Source organism: Gracilinanus agilis, chromosome 1 (assembly GCF_016433145.1).
Source record: "Gracilinanus agilis isolate LMUSP501 chromosome 1, AgileGrace, whole genome shotgun sequence".
NCBI classification, from domain to species: domain Eukaryota; kingdom Metazoa; phylum Chordata; class Mammalia; order Didelphimorphia; family Didelphidae; genus Gracilinanus; species Gracilinanus agilis.
The window spans coordinates 497,957,522-497,975,698 of record NC_058130.1 but is presented as its reverse complement, the minus strand read 5'-3'; the positions used below and the strand labels follow the sequence as shown (position 1 = coordinate 497,975,698).

Below are 18,177 nucleotides of genomic sequence, written 5' to 3'. Positions count from 1 at the left end.
CTCTTCTGCCTTGTAATCAATACACAGTATAGATTCTAAGATGGAAGGTAAGGGTTTAAAAAATTAAAATAAAAGAAGTGGGTTTGTTTAGCTGGAATAAAAGAAGACTGGGAAAGAGAAATGGGGGCATTGAAAGGGTTATGATTACCTATGTTTAAGCATTTAAAGAATATTCCTACTCATATATAGATAATAGGATACTATATACTAAGATCTACCATGAGGGGGAACCCACTACTTTTGAAGAAAGCCCATTCCATTTTGGAAGAATTTTCAATTGTTAGAAAAAAAAATCTCCATATATCAAACTGTTATTTCTACCCATTACTCTTAGTTTTGTCCTATAGGGCAAATAAAACAAAATCTAGTTCTTCTTCCTCATAATAGTTTTTAAATATTAGAACTATCATATTCCTTCTCCTTTTATTTCTCTAGGCTAAATATTCCATGTGCCTTCAACTAATCCTCATATAGTGAGCCCCTGAAGTCCTCTATGAGGCTGACTACATTATAAGACTAATTTTTCTCATGAATATAAATTTTTTGTTTCTTCTTCCAAACATATCTGGAAATTACTATAAATAACTAAATATATAGCTAGCAAAGTTAATCCAAAAATATAACTAAAGATAGCATTTGTTGTTGTTCAGTCATTAGGGTTATAGTTGACTCTTTGTGATCCTCTTTGAGGTTTTCTTGTGCAAAGATGCTGGAGTGGTTTGCCATTTCCTTCTCCAGCTCTTTTTACAGATGAGGAAACTGAGCCAAAAAAGGGTTAAGTCACTAGCCCAGAGTCACACAGCTAGTAAGTATCTGAGGCCAGATTTGAACTCAGGAAGAAAAGGCTTTCTAACTCTAGGCACTCTAGCCACTGCACCACCTAGTTGCCTAAAAAGACAACATAGATAATCCTAAAGCATACATTAACAACTGCAAGACAAATAAATAAGTTTTATTTTGGTCACTATAACGGTTTGCCTTAAAATGAAGTAATATGTGTAACCCTTAGAAGGATTATATCAGATCAGCTTGTTTTCAGCAGTGAAAAGAGAAATGGAATTGGTACAACTGGATATACATTTTCTAAAAAGAGTAGAATGACTTAAATTAAATAGATTTAAAAGAGATCAGGAAAGAAAGGTTGTCCAGCTGGGAAGACTGGTAAATAGGATTATAGAAGCCATACTGTGGGTTTCAAAGAGGCAATGGAAAGTAATAGGAGAAGCAGTACTGAAAGTCAGGAGTCCTAATTTTGGGCCCATACACACTCTGACAGTACGTTATTGCTTCATCTTTTAAAAGAGTCTCACCAAATCCATCAGTTTGCACTTAACTCTTTCTAAAATTGTTATACTTACTCTACTTACTAAAATCTTTAGCTTTAAAATAAGGTTCTTCTGCTTGTTTCCAAAAGAAAAATAAAAAAGAGACAAAGAGATAGTAACAGAAAGAGATAGAGATAGAAGGACAGAGATAAAGACAGAGATAGACAACCAGATGAAGACAGAGAAATACATACCATGTCTCCTCACTGACCAAATCAGTGGCATAGTTTTCCTTACCACAATGTAACTATCTTAATAATGTCGACATTCCATTTTTATACTTTGCACACTCAAAAAAAGTTTCCTAGTCAAGTATTTTGAAAAAAAATTTATATTTAAACCAATTCCATTCATTTATCTTCTTCAGTGAGGAACACTGTGGTCTCCAACAAATAGCTGATCATAGGAAAGGTAACAAGATTTCGGAAAAAGTAGTTTCGATGATTTAATAGTCAGACATTCTTTGGCCTCAATAGGAAACTAGTGTCCTTTTGTGATTCTACCATTATGTCATCTGAGACCCTTGGATTTTTCATTATCCAGGCTCCAGCTGATCCACTGACTCATTTGCAGCTCCACTAATTATATTCTCAGCACCTAGAGTTTCCCCTGCAGTTTTAATTAGGAACTTTGATTTACCTTCTGTCTACATCTGCTGACTATGAAATCTCACTTCCTGGACCTCTGACAGCCCCAAAACAACTGTTTCAATCTGGCTGACAGTGACTGAGCACCTGCCCAGGTGGCTGGGTTTCAGTGTGCGTGGAGATCAACTCTGTGAGGTGACTTATGCAACCATTTAAAAAGTGGCTTCTTGAGCTTCATTTGGTTCCCAGATTCTTTTGTCAATCTCAGGAAACTCCCTAAACTCTTCTCAGTATAATGGTTTCAAATGCATAAAATAAAATATGTGGAATTGCAAAGGAAACCATTTATATGAACTATACACCTTTAGAGAAAGAACTGATAAAATAGAAAAAAGTGAGACATGGTTTTTAGAGATAGACATAGACATAGACATAGAGATAAAGACAGAGATAGAGATAGAGATAGAGATAGATAGAGAGATAGAGATAGAGATATATCTTTTTATCAAATGATGCCTTCTCAAATGAGAGGAGACAAGTGTTAACTGGGTATTTTAATGTAACAAATAAGTACATTTTTAAAAATAAAAAAATAAAGCTGATACACTGGGGATGGGAAGGAATATAATCATAAAAAGTTTCAAAAGTTCAAAAAAAGTTTCAATAAAAGGTTAAGAATCCCTGCTCTATACAGGGGTGATATTTCACTATATTTTTTCCTTAAATTGCATGCTTTTCTTCAGGCAATTGGATATGGAAGTAAAACAGATGTTTTGTTGTGGCTTCTTTATTTATTAAGCACCTGCCGAACAGAAGGCACTGTGCTCGATGGCACAGTAGTTAAAGCACCAGGCCTAGAATCAGGAAGACTTCAGCTCAAATCTGGCTTCAGATATTTACTAGCTGTATGACCCCTGGCAGGTCATTTAACCTCTCTATGACTCAGTTTCCTCTTCTATAAAATGGGAATAATAATAGCACCTCTCTCCCAGAGCTGTTGTGAGTATTGTTGTGAGGAGGATTACTTAGTTATTATTTAGGAGACCTAGCAGGAAGGGCTAGAGAATTCCAAATGGAATGGGGAAGCAGGAAGTGTGGCTTGCTCTCTGAGACAGACTCCAAGATGGTTGGGACAAATTGTAACTGACCCTGGGAGACCTCAGAGGAAGTGGAGCTTGTACCCTGATTCCCTGGGATCCTGAAGGAAGACTGTCATCTACTTGTGGGAGATTTTGGCAGAGACTATTAATCCCAACCTGAGTTGCAGGTTAACTTGGGCTGAGTTAGCTCCCAGAATCTACCCACCTGAAAGAGTACAACTAGTGGTCCTGGAGGAGCTGCAACATCGCTGGAGTGTCAGGACTCTGCTGTGAGGATTCCCACTTCAGTCCTGCTATTCTCTGGGCCCTGTCTTGCTTTAGGATTAGTTCAGTGTAGATAAGTCCCTCACCTAACCCTGCGGTTTGCCCATAGTCTGGAAGTGTAGAAACCCCTATTCCCATCCTTTAGACCTAGTTCCCTTAATTAAATTTGTTATAAACTCTTGTCATTTTGCTTGCTAGTTTCCACAGGCCCTTGTCTAGATGGTGTAGGGTGACAGTTAGGTTAACTGTCACTTCTGTCACCAGACATTTTCCTTAACAGTTAAACCCAGTCTCCCTACCTTGTTTGGTCCCCACTACTGTCCATTCCCGTCTCCTACACACTCCTCTGGACCCACATATAGTATTTAAGTTATCTCCCCTGGGTTTCCCCATTAGAGTATCAAATGCAATAATAATAGTAAAGCACTGAGTACTGTGCCTGGCATATAGTAAGAACTATATAAATGTTAGCATTATTATTTATTTTTTGAGTCAAAAATGGTAAATAAGCCCTACCCTCAAAGAGATTACATTCTACAGGAGAAACTTCTTCCCAAAACATATGGTATAGGCCCTAAAACCTGCATAAAAATAAAAGAATGTATCAGACACTCTCTAGCTTGTGTGATCCTGGGCAAATCAATTAGCCCCAATTGTCTAGCCCTTATAAGCTACTCTTCTGCCTTGAAACTGATGTTTAGTATATTGATTCTAAGACAGAAGGTCTAAAATGAATGAATGAATGAATGAATGAATGAATGAATGAATGAATGAATGAATGAGCAAACAAATAAATACATAAATAGATAAATAAACAAATAAATAAATAAATAAATAAGTGAGTGGATGAATAGATAGATACATAGATACATAGATACATAGATACATACATAGATAGATAAGGAATATAGAGTAAGATTTCAACTAAGGGTTAGGCTTTCATATAGTCATTGTTTAAGGATTCAAACTTTATTTTATTTCCATTCTAAATAACTTAGCTCTGACATCTATTTATAGGTTAATATTATTAAAATATGAAACATTTTCAATTTGGAGGATTCTGGGCCAAAATTTGAGGAAGAATTAGTGGTGTCTTAAAACATAATAATAATAGCATAACAAGATTTATATAGCACTTTCAGGTTTGTACAGCACTTTATAGATAACTCATTTTATCCACACAACCACCATGGGAAAGAAGTGATATTACTTTTACAAAATCCAATTTTACAGAAGAGGAAACTGAGGTATATAATGACTTGTCCAGGGTAAAATATAGTATGAGGCAAGATTATTAACTCAGACTCTGTTAACTCTAGATGAAGCACCCTACCTACTATTCTACCTTTTGTTGTTTGTTGTTCAGTTATTTCCATCCTGCCTGGCTCTTCATGACCTTCTTTGGGGTTTTCTTGCCAAAGATACTGAAGTGGTTTGCCATTTCCTTCTGTAGCTCATTCTATAGGTGAGGGAACTGAGGCAAACAGAGTTAAGTGACTTGCCTAGGGTCACATAGCTAGTAAGCCTTTGGGGCCAGAAATCTTATTGACTTCAGACCTGATGCTCTATACACTGCACCACTTAGCTGCATATAAACATGGGTATTGTAGAAGGAGAGGGTAGAGACTTATTTTCTTGTTAGAATCTTTAAGGGACATATAAAAGTAAGTTAAATAAAATTTTAAATAGTTCAAATTTCTGAATAAAATATACAGCAAACAAATTTTTCAATCGAATGCATGGTTGATTTTTCTTCTTCCAAAAATTGTATACATTCCATTTATTTTTCTGATCTAAATCAAAATATGCTTCATGTCGGGCTTCTGTTTATAATACAGTGACAAAGATACCTGAAAAGCAAACTGCCTGTTTTCATCAGAAATGATGCCTTTATTAATCATATTGAGTTTCAAACTCGACCTGATAGGGCAAAAGAGAAAACAAATGGATTTTTTTTTCGAAAAAGGCATTAATCTAGCAGAGAGAGGTCAGCATTGACACTAAGTTGTTTAAATAGAAAATAACTACTCTCATAAAGAGGAGGCGAGGCTTTTAATAAAAATTTAATGCAGCATTTGTTTCTCTGTATGTGTATATGTAGGTAGATGTGTGTAGACGGATGGATAGACAGACAGAAAGGCAGATAGATGCATAGACACATGGACAGATACATGCATACATACATACATACAAACATACACACATAGATGCATAGATAGACAGACAGATAGATAGATAGATAGATAGATAGATAGATAGATAGATAGATAGATAGATAGATAGACAGACAGACACATGGATTGAGACATAGCTACATAGATACATAATGTGTGTGTTCAGTGTAAGTATAACTAGTGGAGATAGCTATGGAGTATAAAATTGGCTGCAGGGATCCAAAGCAATCCTATCTACTCTGTCCTCCAAGATAGATGGGGTCAGAGGTAAAATGTTTTGAGACCTTTCCAGTCTCATCTCTAGGGAATGGTTTAGGGTATACATTTTTTCCCAGTCAAATCTCCTCCTTTGGGTTCCCCTTTCCTCTAGGGAGATTTAATCAGGTGTTTCTATTACAACAATTTGCTTACTTTGAATATACAATATACAAGAACTCTGGTCCTCTCCTCTATTGTTTTATGGACTTTAAATCAAACCAAATGTTAGTAGTATGATCATAATAGCTCAGAGCCCCAAGTTAGGAAAATGTCTAACATTAAGGCAGAGATCTGAATCTGTGTTCTAGTTTTAATTTATGTCAATCTATAATTAACCCCTAGGGAAGTTAGGTGGAATAGTGGATGGAATGTAGGGGCTAGGGTCAGACTCATCTTCTTCAGTTCAAATTTATCATCAGATACTTACTACTGTGTGACCCTGAGCAAGTCATTTAATACTGTTTGCCTCAGTTTCCTCATCTGTAAAATGAACTAGAGAAGGAAATAGTAAGCCATTCCAATATCATAGCCAAGAAAATTCTAAATGGGAGGTAGCTAGGTGGCTCAGTGGATTGAGAGCCAGGACTAGAGGCAGGAGGTCCTGGATTCAAATTTAGCCTCAGGCACTTCTATGTTGTATGACCCTGGGCAAGTCACTTAACTCCCATTGCCTAGCATTTATCATTCTTCTACACTGGAACCAATATGCAATATTGATTCTAACACAGAAGGTAGGGGTTAAAAAAAAATAAAAACAAATGAGTCCCAAAGAGTCCAGAATGAATGAAAACTACTAAACAACAACTAATCTCTGAACTCTTTTTTGGCAAAAATCAAGATATAGGAAGTTATTAGGTAAGAAATAGAGTATCTTACATTACTGTATCTGTTATTGAAAAGATATGGGGAATAGAAACTGAGAAAAGAGCAAATCTTATTTAGAACTTTCCTCAATCCTTAAAGAAGTAAGCACAATAAGTATAAACAGTAGCTTCAGGTCTAGTCTTCTCTCAGACACCTATAAGGACCCAATAGCCATTCTTGAATTTTCTCTTTTCTGTCAAAGCATAACTCTCCTTTCACGATAACCTTTCCATCTCTTCTTTTGACAACTGCCTCTTTGTAAATGCTAGGCTAGGCTGGGAAGGGCTCAGTACTGTCCTTCCACAATAATGAAGTCCCTACTTCCTTTAAGCTAGGGCATCTATGGCCAGCTGGGAGATGCTACAGTTAGAATCTAGAGTGAGAAAGACTCATCTATTTGAGTTCCAATCTGATCTCAGACACTTACATCTCCCTTTTCTCCTCTGACACTGCCACTACCATGATGCAGGCTCTCATCACCTCATATCTGGGCTACTGAGTAGCTGGGTAACTAATTTCCCTAACACAGGTCTTTTCTTCCTCCATTAAGCTGTCAAACTGATTGTTTTTAAGCACAAATCTAATCATATCTCACACACACACACACACACACACACACACACACACACTTTTACTTTCCCTTTCTCTCTCTCTATCTCAATTCTAGTGGCTCCCTCTTACTTCCAGGAACAAATAAAAAATCCACTTTTTATATTTTAACAGTCTAGCATCATAATGTTACCTCTTCTATATTTCCTATATTCTTATGCTTTACTCATCTCCATATACTCTATGATCCTGTGACACTAGCCTCCTTGCTATTCCTTCCACAAGACACTCCATCTCTAGACTCTGGACATACTACCTTTCTTCCATACCTAGAACTCTTCCTCACCACCATCTCCTGACTTCCCTGGCTCCCTTCAAATCTTAGCTAGAGTGCCATATTCTACAAGAAACACTTAATATTAGTGTAGTTAGACTCTCTGTTGATAATCTCCAAATTATCTTGGATATATTTTTTTGGAAATAGTTGTTTCTATGTTGCTTTCTCCTTTACTCTGTGAATCCCTTAAAAAGAAGAACTGGGTTTTTTTTTGTTTTGTTTTTGTATTTTTTTTTGTTTTGCTTTTCTTTGTACTACCAACATGAAGTACAGACTATCAGTAAAAAGAAAATATTTATAAATGCTTGTTGACTTGAATTTTTGTGTCTTGCTATTATCAAAAAATAATTTATTGTTTGTAACCAACTTGCTACTTGCTAATAATGAAACCTCTCTAAATTTAGTTATTTCAGTCCCCAGACAACAGACAATCTTGAATTTAGCCTCAGGCAGACCTTTCCAGTGAAGGAAGGCCTGAGCCAGATGATATAACTTTCAAACAAAAAGTCACCTCCATTTGACAATGAGACATCAGAATAGGGCTCTAATAGATTATATGGTAGATAAAAAAAATTTTGAGTAGATTCTCCAATCATTGACAGGATCACCTAAACTTAAAATCAGTGCTTTGCCTAGACCAGTGGTTCCCAAACTTTTTTGGCCTATCACTCCCTTTCCAGAAAAAAATATTACTTAGACCCCTGGAAATTAATTTTTTTTAATTTTAATAGCAATTAATAGGAAAGATAAATGCACCTGTTGCCATCACCGCCTCACTGGATCGCTGCAGCATCCACCAGGGGGTGGTAGCACCCACTTTGGGAATCACTGGCCTAGACCAACTTCAACATTTACAGATAAGGACATTAATTCATAGAGAAATTAAATTACTTACCCAAGCTCACATAGGTACCAAAGTCACATGGTCAGGATTTAAACTCAATTCCAAATGCAATACTTCAAATCCAGCTCATTGTCCTTTGGCATTCATGGTACAACTCCACCTCATGATCCAGATACTGATGACATGCTACCATGCTACTTACAATGGTTTGATCAGATCCCCCTCAAAATATTCTTGATCAATATTTTATTGAAAGTATGAGAGTCTCAATGGAGAACTAAAGAGTTATTGAAACCTGGCCCATCTGTAATGCTTTGAGAAATGATTAAATGGAGGGTCTCCTAGAAACCTGGAAGATTTGTATGAACTGATATAGGGAAAAGTGAAGAAAACCAAGAGAGAAATTTATACTATAAAAATAACACTGTAAAGATGAACAACCCAAAACTTAAGAATTCTGACAAACCATGATTCCAAAAGATTGATAATACAATAAGCTATCTACCTCCTGACAGAGAAGTTATAGTTTTCAGGATGCAGAAAGAGAAATATATTTGTCATCATAGCCAACCTGAGAATTTGTTTTGCTTAACTAGATAAAGTTGTTACATGGATTTTGATTTTCTTGTTTCTTTTTTCCCTCATGGGGGGACAAGTAGGGAAAGGGTGAAGATAAGGCCAGTCAGTCAATACATAAACAGTTAAGTGACTACATTGTGTCAGGAACTGTATTAAGTGCTAGGGAGATCAAGAGACAAAAAGTTCATCTTAAGGAGCTCATGATCTAATGAGTACCTAAGAGAATCTCCCAAAAAAGAAAAGGAAAGAAAAATGGTCACTTAGGCATCTTTTAATGGAGAGAAAATATTATATACCAAAAAAAAAAAAAAAGCATGCTATAAATAAGAAACGTAGAGTTTCATGAACAATACTTTGGTAATGTTTTACTATGTATATGTGCAAATGCTCATTCTATTTGTTGATGGTTAAGTTCATATGAAGGTTTTTTGGTTGTTTGGTTTTTGGGTTACTAGCTCTGAAAAAGGAGGTATGAAAAAGCCTAAAGCTTCTGACCCAACCTAAGGTGAGAATAGTTCAACTTTAACATAAAGTTCAAAGTCGAAAAATGGGTTAGGAAAAAATGAACAACAACAAAAAAAACTTTACCATAAAAATCTAGCAGAAAAGACCAAAACACAAATTCAGAAGAGAACAATCTGAAAACAGCTACAAAGAAAACTGCTAACTGGGCCCAAGCCCAACAAGAATTCTGGAGCAGAATCTAATGTTTCATCTAAAGTTAAAAAAAAAAAAAGCAGAAGTAGCAATCAGGATCTCAGACAAAACAAAAGCAAAAATAGAGCTAATTAAAAGAAATAATCAGGGAGATTAAATTTTGTTAAAAGGTACCATAGCCAATGAAGAATTATAAAAAAATGTTATGGTAAGTTTCTCTGATAAAGACCTCACTTCTCAAATACATACTGAGTTACAGAATTGAGTCAAATTTATAAAAATAAGTCATTCCACAACTGATAAAAGGTCAAAGGATATAGAGATAGATTCAGGAAAAAAAATCAAGACTATGAAAAAATCCTTTATACCACTTATTGATTAGAGAAATTCAAATTTAAATAACTTTGAGATACCACCTCATACCTATTAGAAATTAGAAATAGGTATCCTAATGAACTGTAATTCTGTAGAACTGATTAATATGTTAATCCAAAACAATTCCAAAGGACTCAAGAGGAAAAATGCTGTCTGAGGTGGTCCAAACATTCAAAGAAAAATTTGGAACTATACCCAAAGGGCTATAAAATTATATCCTTTTGCCCCAGTAATACCATTATTAAGTCTATATCTCAAAGAGATCAAAGAAAAGGAAAATAATTTATATGTACAAAAATATTTATAGCAGCATTTTTGTAATGGCAAAGAACTGGAAATCAAGGGAGTAGACATCAATTGGGGAATGGTTGAATAAATTGTGGCATATGATTGTAATGGAGTACTAGAGTAAGATAAGAAATGAGGAGGGTCATTTCAGAAAAATATGACAAGACCTATACGAACTGATGCAAGGTGAAGTGAGAACAGGGGGATCACTGTGCACAGTTATAGCAATGTTATAATGATGATCAACTAAGTGGCTACTTTGATCAATATAGTAATCCAAAACAATTCCAAAGGACTCAAGGTAAAAAATGCTATCCACCTCTAGAGAGAACTGATGTACTCAAAGTATAAATTGAGGTATAATTCTCAATCTCCTGTTTTTCTTGCTTTATAATATGGCTAATATGGAAATGTGGTTTGCATGATTTCATATGCATAATTCATATATTGCTTGCCTTCTCAGAGGGATGAGAGAGGTGGGAATGAGGAAAAAATTTAGAACTCAAAAATTTTTTAAAAGAATGTTCAAAATAAATAATAATTAAAAAAAAAAAGAAATTTGACCTCTCATACAAGGCTTCTTAAGATTCTGAGTCCATTTAACTTAAAAGGTCATATATATTTTATGGGTATCCCATGAATGTTCACCATAGATGATGATGCCATTTTCTATAAGCAAGAGTTTGTCAGCCACCCTGGATGATCTCACCATGTAGAGTAGCATAGGAGGAAACTGTTTTTAACTTGTAATCCTGAGAGGTCTTTTATGTTTTGTTTCTTTTTTTCCAACCTAAGTGACTTGGCAATATGTACATGAAACTCAAATTACATCTAGAGGAAAATCAAAGCTGTATTTAAAGTCAGAAACCAGACATCTCATCAGGAACTCATCATTTAGGGCTTTGTTTCACTTAGTTGTTTTGCCAACACATCCAAATGGGTAAAACATTTAAATGAAAGCAGCTTGAGCTGTCCTGTTTCAGAGCTTTAGAAAATTACTTCTCTGGGAAATCCACATCAAGTAAATGATATATCTAAATTTCATATCTGACAAGTTTTAGACAGTCTCTCCAACATACAATATGCTTTAGCTTCATCCAAAATAGAAATATATCCAAAATATCCAATACTCCAGTTCTAGAAAGCATACATTATTTACTTTCCACCTCATCTCTCTAGAAAGCATTTTATTGTACATTCTGCCTAACTAAAGCCAAATATAAAGCATAATAAGACCAAAACTTATGGTCTAAAAAGAACCTTGGAGTCCATTTAGTATAACCTCCTTTTTCTAGGTATTAAAATGGAGGCTCAGAAAAATTGACTGAATCATCCCCCATTAGACTGTGAGATATTTGAGGGAAAGGACTATCTTTTTGTATATCTAGTGCTTAGCACAGTGTCTATAGATTTTTAATATTTATTGACTAGCTGATCATCCATGGTTACATGACTACAACATCAAGTCCAAATTCTATCCACTATGCCAAGCTATCTTAAGTGCTTTATTCAAGGAAAAGCTATGAAAATAATCTTTTTTTTTAATCCTTACCTTTTGTCTTAGTACCAATTCTAAGAGAGGAAAAGCAAGGAGCAGGCAATCGAGTGACGTGACTTGTCCAGGGTTAGACAGTTAGAAAATGTCTGAGACCAAATTTGAACCCCGGTCCTCCCAACTCCAAGCCTAGCACTATATCCCTCTGCTATCTTTATAGGTTGCATTTAATGATATCCTTCCATCATAAAAAGCATGGTGAAGATTATTTTGACCATGGCCCAATACTAGGGCCTAGCAAAAAACAACTCACACATGATTGTTGTTTGCAGAGAATTAAGAAAAATAAATTTTCTCATGTGGAAAACACTATTTGGGGCAAAATAACATATAACAACATAATACACCCTTATGATTTAGAGTCATTGTCATTTCCCCATCATTCTAAATTGCCTTAATGAGACAGAAGCTTTCACAACTCCAAATTCAAATGCAAAATCTCAACTGTGAAGTAAAAGAGAGGAAAAAAAAACAACTAAACCCTTTCTTCATAAACTGAAACCTTATGTTTAAAAATAAACATAGACCCTGTGTTGGATACTGAATAGATATTGAAACATCTCAAAAGTGCATGAGTGATAGAATGTTTGCATTTTTATAAATTCTGAAAAGAAACATTTCTGGAAATCTGGGATTCAAGCCTTTCTTGTAATATTTACTGTCTCAACGACCTGGCCAACATGGTCACTTAATCTATGGGAGAGTCTCAGTTTTCTCATTCGAAGAGGATAGTCTTACTTTTATGACCTACCTCAAGGGATTATTGTTGAGGAAAATGCTTTGTGAGCAGTAAAATGCTATGTAAATGTGAATTGTTATTAATTGTATTCATTTACCATCAGCAGAAATCATCTGGATGTAAAATACTGTAGAAAGCACTTTCGGGGGCAAAAGACATGAAAGATGTGAGAAAGCATGGTCTCTGCCTTTGAAAGAAATTGCATTCTAGGCAGAGAGATAAAACGTTCACCCTGAGAACAATTAGAAAGGCAGCAGAATTCTAAGATTCCACAACATAGTTGAATAAATAAGTGTTTAGAGGGTTTGCTGTGATTATAATAATATCAATTGTTCAGTCATTCAGAGATACTTACCCTGTTGTATACGGAATATTTATGCCACCCAGGTTAATACTTTCACATCCAACAATGAAGAGTGTTGAGAAACACAGTAAAGACACACCACTGCAGATCATTGCTAGTTTGGCAGATTCTCTGGCACCAAGTTTTAGCTTTTTTATGATGTAACCTCCTAAGACAATACCAACACCAGCACTGGGCACAATAATCACACCTAAAGAAAAGAAAAGAAGCATAGGATTAAGTCAGAATGAATGAATACTAACATTAGCCTTTTAAATTATTTTATGAATTTTTTGTGAATTTTTAGTACTGTGGCAAATAATCAATAGAATATTCATCATCAACAAACTCATCAGTATGTAACAGAATCCCAAATTCATTCAATCAACAAACATTAGGTGCTTATTGTAAGCACTATATTAGACTCTGGGGAAAAAAAAGGAGTATTTTCCCGCCCTCAGAAAGCTAAATCTGCATGCTTTAATAAGAGAGTCTTGTTATATTTATATCATTCATCACTGAGCCCAGAGGGAGGGATTTAGGATGCGCCATATGGAATTTCCTGCCTCTCCTTGAAAATATATAGTAGGGGCAGCTGGGTAACACAGTGGATAGAGTACCAGGTGTCTTGAGTCAAGAGGACCTGGATTCAAAACCAGACTCAGACACTTCCTAGCTGTGTGACCCTTGGCAAGTAACTTAACCTAGCTCTTGCCACTCTTCTGTCTTTGAACCGATATGAGAGAAAGACAGAGTCAGAGAGAGAACCGTTTCTATAAATGAAGGAGCAGAAATCATAAGAACAAAGTAGTTCCAAGTTTTCTTTACCTACAGGTCAGCAATGAGTAAATGATGGACAAGATCAAAGGCAAAATCCATTAGAAAATTCATTTAGATCCTGTTTACATTTCTGTTATAAAGCTCATAATCACATGCTTAAATTAAAGTATTCAGTCTTCATTATAGTCATTTACATGCCTGCAGTTGTTATTTGATTGACCAAAACTGTGCAGCCAAAGGTTCTCCATCAAGGGCAACCTCTCTCAGTGCCTCCCACAATTTAATCCCTACGCCCCAAAGGAGGATTGAAAGACATCAGTCATTTCTCCTTAAACCGAAATTGATTCACACTGATGTGTGCCAATTCTCTGAGGGTTTTGCCTTTTACTTTGAACTGTAAACTGAAGGGCTTTATTCTAGCCCTGAATTCATTCATTCAATATGCATTTATTAAATATATACTGTATGTAGACTACTATTAACATTTAAATGAGAGCCATTCTCTTTCCCCAGAGTTCTTGATCTCCATTTTAGGAGTCTTAGGCATAATCTCCCAACTGATCAACATTCAGGGAATATGATATTCTATTACTCCTTTTTTTAAATGGAGAGTTGTACTCTAATGAAGTGATTAAGCAAATGAGAACTGTGGGTTCTCTTCCCACCTCTGTCTCCACTACTTTGGCCAAGTTAATTTTTTTTTTCTGTACCATGGAACTCTCCTGAGGTCTGAGTGAATCTGTGAAGCTCCCTGAGTAAAAGGGAGGATATTGATCCTTTTGCAGGGCTGGTGCCATGAGACATAGTGCTTATAAGTACTTGGAGATCTTTGAACGAAACATTTTCGAAAGTTTTGGTATGTGGATACCATTAGCCTTCCACACAAAGACTGCGATATTTTATGATGGTGTGAATCTCTTTTTGACTAAGAGTAATGTTCTCATTAGTTCTGGTTTTCCTTCTTACCATGCATTAACTCCTCTTGGGTACTCTAAATTTAAAATTCCCCTGCCCTTATTTGAAAATAAACATTTCCATAGAAGAGATCACAAATGTATAAGAAATATCATTTGAAATCATTTTGCTATTCACAATACTACTTATCCTACTTATTCCTCTACCCCCAAAGAAATGTTAATTGAAGAAAAAATTATAATGGTAAAGTGTAGCTGGAATACAATGGTGCTAACATAGTGCTCTCCAAACTATGCTCATCCTCTCTTCCCATTATGTCTCTGTCCCCCTCTCCCTAGGGATACAGTTATGGTTTTAAAGATAAAGTCAATTATGAGTGAAAAGACAAATTAAAAAGTCTTTTAGGTAACCTAAAAATAAGCCCCAAAAATTAAAACTCAAATATATTGTAACATCAATACTAATAGTATACTAATAGTAATACACTCAATAATACAATTTAATATAAATACTAATTAATAATACAGTTATTAATTATAGGTAATACAATTCATAGCAATATATTTAAGTAATGATGATGATGATGACTGACAATTATGTAGTGCCTTAAGGTTTGCAAAGAGATATATCTCACAACAACCCTGCAGGGAGAGGACATTTTTATCCCTGTTTTGCTGAGGAAACAGACTCATTGAAGTTGTGATTCTCTCAGAATCACTCAGATTTAAGTAGAGAGGCTCAGTACATTTAAGAAGCGCCTACTATATACCATGTATGTAAGCTCTAGGAGTATGAAGAAAGGCAAACAGAAGTCCCTGCTCTCATGGGAGCTTCCAATGGAATGAAGACAACATGCAAAAAACTACATCCAAATATGACAATTATGACAAATGTGAGGAATTCAAGAGAAACAGGAGATGGCTTGGACAAAAGTGGACAATAAATTATGCAGAACCAGAAGAGCAATAAATACAGTGATTACAGTAATGTAAATTAAAAGAACATTAAAAGAAAGCCAAACTCTGAGGAATTGTAATGACCAATTTTGGCCCACGAGAAAAGATAATAAAACATACCTCTTTCTCCTCTCAGCAGAGTAGGGAAAAATATTGGATACACTAACAGACACAGTTAATGTATTGACTGTTACTATTACATTAAGGGAATAGGGATTATCTAGAAAAGATTATGATGAAAAAAGACATCAACTTGTTTTTTCTTTAAATGAAAAAAAGTTAAAGATTCTAAATAAGACAAGAAATGGGTTCGATTCTTCTCTCTAACACTTATGAGCTAGATGACAATGGGCAAGTAACTTGAATTCTCTAAACCTTAGCTCCTCATCTATAAAATAGGAACAATAATAATTTGTATATAGTGCCATAAAGAGTTTATGTGAGGAAAATACTATAAATGGGAACATTAAGTATATGTGTAATTAGTCAAATAGGTCTTCTTAGTTTCCAAAAAAATTTTGGCTCATTAAAGGAGCACTGCAATTTTATAAAGGCAAACACTCCTCCTGCTTGATTCTGGTCTCAATAATAATTTACAATGAAATGTCAAATGAGTGATGGTGATGATCTCTTATGGAATATATTGCTTGCGAAATTCTGCCTGTTCCCTACTATATTTTTTTCTTTCCTTTAAAGCAGTGGTTCCCAAACTTTTTTGGCCTATTGCCCCCTTTCCAGAAAAAATATTACTTAGCACCCCCTGGAAATTATGAAACTATTTATTGAACTCAGAATAGAATGTAATACAAAAAAAGGTGTGGCCATCACCGCTCCCCTAGATTGCTACAGCACCCACCAGGGGGCAGTAGTGCTCACTTTGGGAATCACTGCTTTAAAGGATGCCTTTTTTGGAGGGGGAGATGCAAGGAAAATAGAAAAATATAGGAGATCTCCTAAAAATTGATAATTTCCTCCATTAAAAACATTGCCAATTCTTTCCATTTTCCTTCTTGTTTCTTATCCTTCCATTTTCATCCTTAAATGTTCAGGTGATGATTTTGCTCAAGTTTCTCACCAAACTTTCTTTAAACTAGTCTTACCATCCTCAGCTTCTCTCTATTGTATGGAGTGATAATACTCATAAATATTTTATCATACCTTTCCATAAAATTTTGCAAACAAATTTCTATTCTAAATCTGTATTACCTTTGGTTACCATATCTCTGGAGCTAGCAAATAAGTTAAATGTTTGTTGACTGAAGTTCTTTTGAACTAGCTGGTGGAGAAGTAACAGAGTGCTGGACCTGCACCAGGAAGACCTAAACTCAAATCCAATATCAGACACTTACTAGCTGTGAGGGTAGAGGAAGGAATAACACTCAATGATGAACATTGTCACATCTAATCATACCTCTTCCAAATCTTTTCTTCCCTCCTAAAACTTCCCATGGCTCCTCCTTTCACCTCTCTCAGACAATAACTTAATGCCATGTTTTACTAAAAAAATTGAGGTCATTTACCATGAACCCTCTCTTCTCCCCTCTTCCTCACCTCCCATCACTCAGATGCTTTCTGCCACGTTCTCTTCCTTCACTTCTCTCATGATGAAGTGGTCTTACTCCTTACCAAGGGCTAACCCTTCTATTTATTCAATATTGCTCCTAAATTTATCATTCCACTTAATCTCTAAAATTCCTAGTGATCTCCTAATTGTCAGATCCAATGGCCTCTCAGTCCTTCTCCTTTGACTTCTCTATTGCTTTTGGCACTACTGGACACTCTCCTTCTTGATAATCCCTTCTCCTCTCTAGATTTTCAGAATCTTTCTGACTCCAGGCCCTGTGCTCTATCTATTGCACCATTTTTCTACTGATTCTAATCTTTTCATTAACAAATCAGTCATCTGATTGCAAACAGAAAAGTAATTTAGGAATGATTCCCATATCAGTAACAAGTCATTTCATATCTTAAAATTACAATCAGTTTCATTTATTGTGAGGTTGCTCAGTATTTGATATGTTGAATGGCTTCTAATTCTTTTCTTGAAGAAATTATTCATAAAAAGAAAAGCCATTCCATAATAGATTAATACGTGATCAAATGATAGGAACAATTTCCAAAAGAAGAATTCCAAATTATAATTGGCCATATTAAAATTTATACTCCTAAATGTGCCACTTGTAGTAAAAGAAATACAAATTAAAACAATTCCAAAATTTCAGCTCAGACTATGTAAACTGAAAAAGAAAGAAGAAACAGGAACAATGTTGCTAAAGCAATGAAATGTTTCAGCCATTCTGTATTTCCCTTTGGAATTAGGCAAGAAAGGTGATTAAATTCTTCCTAATCTTTGACTCAGCAAGCCTACCACTGGGCATATATTCCAAAGAAGTCAAAGATAAATGATGAAGAGGATGGTGTCCAAAAAATATGTATATTTTAATAAATGATACAAAGTTGAGCAGGACAGGAAGAATAATTTACAATAATAGCAACTTTCAAAGGCTTGGGAACTCTGACCAACCCAATGATCAATCCCAATTTCAAAAGGTTTATGATAAAACATGCTTTCTAACTCCACATAGAGAGCTGATGGAGTCATAGAGCAGATAGTGAAACATATTTTCCCCCTTCTTTGGGGGAAGAACAAAAAGGAAGATATGGCTAATGCAAAACTTTGCATAATTA

At 35.2% G+C, this 18,177-nt stretch overlaps 1 protein-coding gene across 1 annotated transcript in view; it reads right to left on the bottom strand.

Annotated features, from left to right (window-relative positions):
- The window catches only part of SLCO5A1 (solute carrier organic anion transporter family member 5A1), a 159,140-nt gene that overhangs the window by 26,115 nt on the left and 114,848 nt on the right, over window positions 1-18,177 (bottom strand). Inside the window, exon 5 of the mRNA XM_044657972.1 lies at window positions 12,851-13,049. Coding sequence (XP_044513907.1) covers window positions 12,851-13,049 — 199 coding nt within the window. The remainder of the gene's footprint in view (window positions 1-12,850; window positions 13,050-18,177) is intronic.